This window comes from Cornus florida, unplaced genomic scaffold, assembly GCF_030987335.1.
Source record: "Cornus florida cultivar Cherokee Brave unplaced genomic scaffold, ASM3098733v1 CherokeeBrave_3.0.0_Hap2_Chr11, whole genome shotgun sequence".
Taxonomy (NCBI): Eukaryota; Viridiplantae; Streptophyta; class Magnoliopsida; order Cornales; family Cornaceae; genus Cornus; species Cornus florida.
The window spans coordinates 23,090,303-23,098,277 of record NW_026775581.1 but is presented as its reverse complement, the minus strand read 5'-3'; the positions used below and the strand labels follow the sequence as shown (position 1 = coordinate 23,098,277).

General features: G+C 37.9%; 1 protein-coding gene across 1 annotated transcript; it reads right to left on the bottom strand.

Annotated features, from left to right (window-relative positions):
* Nucleotides 1–2,676: 2,676 nt before the first annotated feature.
* LOC132282309 (hydroxyproline O-galactosyltransferase GALT6-like) lies at nt 2,677–7,579 on the bottom strand. Its single transcript, XM_059783931.1, has 7 exons — nt 6,108–7,579; nt 5,134–5,366; nt 4,760–5,050; nt 4,526–4,654; nt 4,264–4,437; nt 3,334–3,441; nt 2,677–3,207 (listed from the first exon to the last, which is right to left on the bottom strand). The coding sequence occupies exons 1-7, from the start codon at nt 6,973–6,975 to the stop codon at nt 2,998–3,000; spliced, it is 2,013 nt and encodes a 670-aa protein (XP_059639914.1). The 5' UTR covers nt 6,976–7,579; the 3' UTR covers nt 2,677–2,997.
* Between the last annotated feature and the right edge of the window lie 396 nt (nt 7,580–7,975).

Sequence of the window (7,975 nt, the reverse complement as noted above, 5' to 3'; positions counted from 1 at the left end):
CTGAAAGTCGTTGAAGGATCTTCAGTAACCTTATGCTTTCATTTCTAACCTCAATCGAAGCTTCCTATGCCTGTTTCTGACTCTTTTCTTCTTCCTCTTCATTCCCACATGCTCCAAGTAGCTTTGAGTCTCTGAACACTTGAGGTATGCCTGAACTGTGTAGCAACAGGCTTCAGTACCGCGGAGATCATAGGGACGTATTGGCAGATGATTGCAAAACGAACGTGAAACTGGCAATGATCTGAGCCTAACAGGCTTCAGTACCGAGGAGATCATAGGGACGTATCGGCAGATGATTGCAAAACGAACGTGAAACTGGCAATGATCTGAGCCTAGCGGCGTCCAAATCTTTACCTCTGTGCCGTCAATTTTATGTTCATTCGTGCCATCAAATATATGTTTCTAATGTAAAATTCACTTGGGTTGAATGCATTTCTCTTTATACAAGCTAGATAATTGTCAGAATTCCCGCCATATTTCACTAGGAGCAATTTTGGGAGTAGAGGCCTAAAAATATTACTAACTGAATAGGCAATTATTGTATATTGGTTCACCTTTGTCTTGCTCAACAGCGTTCTATCACATCCCAAACCGACGCTACCCAATTGGCCTTCAAATCAAACAAAGAATGGGGAACATGCTTTCAAAAGTATAAAACATTTCTCTAATAAAACAATGAAGTTATGTTATATGACCATTTCAAACCTCCTTATGAGAATTGACTCATCTTTTAACGTTCACATGGACTTGTTTTCAAAAATAATGAGAAAAAAACGAAAAAAAGAAAAAAGAAAAAAAAAAGGTGTGTTGAAAAATATTTTGACAAGAATATTTAAAAATATATATATATATTCCCCTCATTCATTAATTCATTTATGAATTTCATAGTAATAGAAATAGATGTCCTACCAAGATAGAACACACAAAATTCAGGCATATATGGCTATTTGTGGTATTTTGGTATCATGATTTTAGATCAGTTATTCTTGTTGCCACCTCTCACTACATGTCATGTCTCCTAATGGTGGGGGTGGCACAATTCCTTGTCCCCAAGAATATTCTGAACAATTTGTTACAAGTTATTATTACAAAAATAAATAAATAGATTTTTGGTCGGAGATTATGACGTTCTTTGGCCATGTTTTATTTATCATTTGTGAAAGGGGTCGCGAGTGATGAACACTCATGTAAGTATGCAAATAGGGTATATAATCTCTTATACCCATAGTCCTTAAAAGTCTATAATTTTTTTTTTTTTTTGGGTGTGAACAAAGGCGTATTGTCAGTGGAACGGTGAAAAAATTTGAAGTGCCCTTGTGCATTTGAAAAAAAAAGTGAAGTTGACAAATAATAAATATAAAATGACTAAAGTACCTTAACAAAAAATGAAATGATGCATTTATGTGTAAAATGGCATTTGGGAAGTTTAGAAAATTTGTTACTTAATATAAACATGCGCAACGCACATGATTACTTAAATGTGATTTTTAGACATTATACGAATTAAGCCCTTATTTGCTCATTTTTTAAAACTCAACCGACTCATATACTCTTAAAAAAAAAATAAAAAAAAAAAACCCAACCTACATACTCAAAATAAAAGTTAAGAATGTTATTCTTAAATTTTAAACATTATGATTATTTTTCTCACTTTATCTTTGTGAAAATTACAAGTTATTGTCCAGTCAACCGAAAAAAAGGGGTAATCAAAACTTTACTAATTTGTTTATTATATTTATTTTATGATAAGTAGGTAATCAAAAGAGCCTCTAAAAGTAAAAATGAAAGCAAACCTGAGCAGAAAATGCATAATGATGTAACATAGTTATATTGCCTGTTCGAGTTAGAGAGCACTAAAGATATCACCATCATGTGACTAGAACATGGAGCCTAGTGGGGACACAAAAATTAATGCGCCACTAGGGAAAAATTAGTCATGGGGTCATGGCACATCAGTGTCATAAAGTTGTTTAGTTGAATGGTTTTGTACCGTTAGAACTTTATTTCTTCAACTCTCATTTAAAATTTTCTTCTCCTAGTCAGTCTCAACTCTCAAGTCTCAACCAACCTTTGTTCCCACCACAAAAGGCTAATGTGATCATGATCAGATCATAGCACACACAGGACACATTGCCCTAACAACAATACTCCAGGGAGAGACTCTGCAGGTCACCCCTATACCGGAGCAATGGAAGTAGTGGATCTCTCTCTCGAATTGTCACTAAAAAGGCATTACCCAGTTTTGGGAAAGAAATCTAGACAGATTTAGGGCTTGCTTGGTTCAGTTTTCTATAACCAGTTCGTGCCACAGTTTTCTATAACCAGTTCGTGCCAATGAGATGTTCAACCGTACTAGGCAACGACCCTCGTCAATCTTAATTGCCCGTTAATAGATAGATTCAGGGCTTGCTGGGTTCAGTTTTCTATAACCAATTCGTGCCAATGAGATGTTCAACTGTACTAGCTGACGAAACTCGTCAACCTTAATTGCCAGTTAATATAGATTACAAAACAAGGGTCTGTGTCTCAACTAGTTGATCATGAGAGGTGTTGACTAAGAATGGGTCACAGGAGAGATTTGTAAGTCGAAGTACTTGACCTTATACCAATTCCTACAAGCCGGAATTTGAGGCAATCCATGAGCAGCACAGACCCTTTCGGGGCTGCAAAAGCACAAGAGGAAAACTACTGACATCCCCATTGATTAAAATCGAACAACAATTCATTTCGATCTGGTGTGATTCTATTGTAAATTACAGAGCTAAGATGTGTATGGAAATCTCTACTGCACATGTAAGCTTCATTGTTTTCCATCCACAAGGGAAAACTGGAAGGGGAGAGAGAGAGAGAGCGAATGGAATTTCTAAGGGCCCCTAAACAGCCCTAGTATATGTGACCCAACCCTCTGTATACAATATATGACACTATGACTGCAAAACTTGTTTCTCCACGTTCATATATTCTCAGATTATGTCCCTTGCCACCATACAGCAATTGTCATCTCATGTTGCAGCACTGAGGCTTTCCTTGCTGTTGCAATTTGTTCCACATGCAGATCATCTGCCTTGGAGACTGGTAGTGTGCTGTGTAATAATCTGGGATGCACCCGAATTGGCAGAACTTCAAGCTGTGTATGTACTCAATTGGTCTCGAGTTGTTGAACTGCTCCACCCACATTCCCATACTCACATCTTCCATCTTGAACAACTGCACAAACAGAAACTAGTTAATTACCAACAGCAAGAACCCACCATCGCCGTGTTTCAAGCACGAGCGCGTGCATGTGCGTGTGTTTTGAGTGTGAGAGAGCAAAATCAAGTTCTTGTCAAATACCCTTAATTTACGTTTCTCAAATTCAGATACAATGAAGTGGGCAATGTCTGATGACACAATATAGCCTGGTCCATTTGCGTAAGGCGGATAGTCTTCTTCTGGCCATTCCTGAACAAACCCAGAAGAGGAAGAAATGGAGTGATTAAATTAAAATTAAAGGCTTCACAAATAAATAATTTACACTTATCTCAAGGAACATTATTTAACCAGAACTAGGATGGTGCAAGAGACAATTGCATATCATTCAGAATTTTACCGATAAGAAATCTTGTGATCTGTTAATGAATAAATAAATCAATCATTAGGCTTAAATTTTCTTCCCAAAATGGATGTTATAGTATCTTGAAATTCTAAGTAATCCATTTCAAGAAACAGGGTAAGGTCATGTAACACGGTGACCATTGGATGCATTACTGCAAGACGAAGGAAGACTAGTAGGTTTTATGATCCTTGCATGGCTCAATGAAATCACGTATATTATTACTATCAGTTATTTAACATCATACAGAAAATTCAGAAAAATATACTGCTCTAGGTAAACTACCCAAAAGACTTCTATTTCAATTCCAGACAGCAGGTTTCAAGTCAATTACAGAGCATACATATATTATATACACATGCACCATAGGAAACATAATATTTTTTCTTACATATTGCTTATTCGAAAAACTTACTAATAAATTAATAGTCTAATTGATGGCCCCAAACCTGATACCGTAGCAGCCACCAGAAAAATTGCTTTGATGAAGTGTCCAACAATGTATATTTTTTAAAGCAAAACAGCGCCCAACATTTACTTTTGAATTAGTGATACTCATTTAGATTGCCATGTTAAAAAAATAAAGTTGTCTAGGCATATATGTGAAAGAATTCAAAACAAATCATATCAAGACCAAGAGTACCAAAACCAATGGGTTCAATTAGCTGTACCTCATATGTGACTGCCCATTTACCATAGCGCAGAGGCTTATGGTAGTAATTGATGTTTCCAATGTAAAAGCTACTAGCATCACGTACTTTCTCGGCTTCCTTGATAACCGCATCCACTCTAACAAATGTGTCGTCATCACACTTCATGATATACTTTGCAGACAGTGTACGAACCTATAACCGAAGGAATCAGCCATGATTAATCTCTGGGTATAAATAAAGTAACTCCTGCTTCAACTTTTGACAATACTCCACTACTTACCCCATATTCACAGATAGCAACAGTTTTGATAACAACAAGGTCATAGTTATCCATGTAAGGAACTATAACAATGTCACCAAAGAACTCTGCTTCTTTCTTTAGCTCCACATTCACTTCCTTCCTTACATGCTGTCCAAACATCAGTTCCAAAATTAATTCAACCAACTCCAACTTAGAAGTTGTAGATATTGAATCACAAATTAAACAACTCATGCCATCAGTCTCTTCACCTACCAGTGCTACAAAGAAACGAACCACCACATTTGAAGACTTGATAAGCTTATGCTGCATCCAGGACTTCCTCACAGCCATCCGCTCAGCAAAATGGTTGCCTGCTGAAAGTACACCAATGAATAGTTCCACAGGTCCATCAGGAAGAGGACGGGCCTGCCATCGGCTGGACCTCTCAAGAATCTTCTGGGGAGCAAAACTTGGATGTGTTGTGGGCAAGGAAGCAGCAAATATGGAATGGACATCAATATCTCCGTTCAAATATAACCCAGTGGCATCCTCAAGTGCAAATCCCTAACAACATTAACCAAGAAAAAAAATCTCAAAAAAGCAGCTAACATTCATCACCAAAATAAACGATGCAAGACAATACTTACAGTGCGATAAGGAAATGACGTGACATGCCTCCCGTCAGTGTTGATGTGATAACCCTCAAAGCCAGCGCTAATAGTTAGGACAAATAGCTTCTCTTCTGCGAATGGAAATGGCCAATCAACAGTCACCTTCTTTGTTCGGCCAATCAGCCGGTTCAACCACCATGTTGCTTTCGACTCCTCAGAGCGATCATCATCATCACGGATCCACTTCTCACATTTCCCCTGACCATCAACTGAGCCAAATTGCAATATATAATATTAGAAGCATTTCTTCAAAATTTACAAATAAGTTCCTGTAATACCAGTTGAATGGAAAGGAGATACAATATTGAAAGTCACAGCTAACAATGCAACCAAAGAAAAAAGAAAGTAAAAAATTAAAAACAAAAGACAAAACATGATTCTTTTGACTCTTGGCCTGCCACACCCCATCGAGACGTTCACTTGGCCGATTCTATTGCAATATTTTCTCTTCATGCCTCTTCAGATAGCAAGAAAGATGCAGGAAAGGGAAAATTTTGGCATCTGACAGCCTCAATTGCAACCCTTTGTAAGATTCTAGTTTTCTTTTTCTTTCATTAGCCCAATTTCAAAAACCAATTAAACTTACAGCTTTATAAATTAGATAGTTTTTGCTTTGGCTTGGATTCCCAGAAAAGAAAAATTCAGGCACAAAACATTCTTCTATTGTTTAAAACTTGGGATATATATAGTGGTTAGTAAACTTAAGATATTCAATCAAGCTACAGATGCAACTCATCATCAAAACAATCAATTTAAACTGCACCAAGTCGCAATCACTTTTCCTTCAAAGGGAAAAGGAGACTAGTGGGACTTTGTCTCACAAAACTCTCTTTTATCCTAATAACCAAAGGTTAATGCAATAAATTCATAGGCAAATACTAAAAACTCAACCAAAAGCAAACATTAACAAAAACTATATAATCAATAAAAATCTAAATTGATTCACTCACCAGTTTCTTCATCAGCCCTAGATTTCCAACCCTCACATCGAAGTGCCGTTCCCCACTGCATCCTATAACAAGTATTCTGCTCAATAACAGGCTTCCCACTCCAATCCCCCTTCAACCTTGGATTGAAATGCAAAATCCTTGGTGGGTCCTCTCCATCAACAGTCTTCAACCCCTGCAGCTCCATCATGAACTGTGACACCATCACATACTGCCCATCCTTCAACAATGATATCTTCGTCTCGTGCTCCGGGTGAGCTTGTTTCGGCTTTCCCACAATCGTTATATGTGATCCCAGTGTCAATCCACAAGGAAGCATCATAACTTTCCCTCGTTCCGAAAATTCAGAACCCGACAGCGTAATTGAATGTGGGCAAGATTCTGTTCGATTCTCTACCATAGTTTTAACATCATTTTCAACTTTACCCGATTCGATTTCTTCCCAGACCTTCTTCCCCACTTCAAATGCATCCTTTGCGGACTTCAGAATCCCTAAAAACCCATCTTTACCATTACTATCCACAACCATACCATCAAGATTCAAATTTGATAGTGTTTTGTACCCTGTCATTTGCCTTCTAGTTTCAGATTGGGAGGGCTGATTCGAAGCCCTAAGAGGGACCGTTAACGGTCGAATCGGGGCTTCTCTCTCCTCCAGTTCCTCTTCGCTGTCGAGTTGTAACGGCCGAGACAATCCATCATTGAAGAACACATTTGAGCCCTCTTGAGACACTGCGCCGAACCCAGTTCTGAAAACGAAGGGTACTTCCATGCTGACCATGATTATGTACAAAAACCCTACACCGATCAAAATTTGAATCGATCTCTGCCGACTCAGTGACACGAACACGTCTAATTTGGCTCTCTTCATCCCCCAATTCTCCACAAAACCCTAAATATTAAAAAGACCCACCTTAATTGGCTGCTCCGTGATCACCAACAAAACAGAACTTTGTAGAGAGAGAAGAAGGCTGGATTCAGTTCGAATTTAAGTTTTATCACGCAAAACCTTACTCTTAACGCTTAGAGTTAGAGAGAGAAAGTTAGGTTATCAACAAAATGAAAGACGCGTAACGCGTTCATGGAGAGAGAAAGAGGAAGGGTCGAATCAGTTCAAATTTGAGTTCGACCTCCCAAAACCTAAGTCTTAACGCCCAGAGAAGAGAAGGGAAGAGGAGAGAGAAAGTTAGGTTATCAACAAAATAAAAGAAGCATTAGTAGAGAGAGAGAGAGGGTCGACTCAGCTCAAACTTGAGGTCGACCTCCCAAAACCTAAGTCCTAACGCCTGAGAGCTAGAGAGAGAGACACACAGAAGAGAAGAGAAGAGAAGAGAAGAGAGAGAGAGACAGGTTATCACACAATTACAGACGGGTTTATAGAGAGAGAGAGCGTGCTAGAGAGAGAGAAAAACTAGCTGTTTCATGTCGGTGGCTTTGTGGGATGAAACTGTATTTGGTAGTAATTCAAATGGAAGCATAGTTTTAAAAGGAGTGTGAAATATGAATTAGCATAAATTAAAAAGATCTAAATTTTAATTTTAAAAAAGAAGAAGATATGAATTGAGAGAGAGAGTTGCGTTATGCATAATTGTGAGAGTACGTAAAAGTAGGCAACTCGCCATTACATTCCGTTGTGGTTGGTAAAAGAAAACAAAATAGACTTGAACAATGGGGCATTATTGATATTTAGTTCATAGATTGTGATTCTAAAATGGATTGTTGCAAAATTACAGAGAAACTTTTATTAACAATTTACACCAGTTGTTTTTGATAAGATGTGCCCTCGTGTTATCTTAATCTTTAACTGTATTTGTTATTTTGTTTTGTTTGGCTGAAGTGGTTATGCATTCTAGCTGAGCCCTTTGTATTAT

Excerpts from the sequence above, each read along its gene's own strand:
- LOC132282309 (XM_059783931.1), bottom strand. The coding sequence starts at position 6,975 with ATGAAGAGAGCCAAATTAGACGTGTTCGTGTCACTGAGTCGGCAGAGA. Across the intron at positions 4,655-4,759 it reads TTCGTTTCTTTGTAGCACTG|CATGTAAGGAAGGAAGTGAA; the intron begins GTAGGTGAAGAG and ends ATGTTTGGACAG. Across the intron at positions 3,442-4,263 it reads AATGGGCAGTCACATATGAG|GAATGGCCAGAAGAAGACTA; the intron begins GTACAGCTAATT and ends GGGTTTGTTCAG.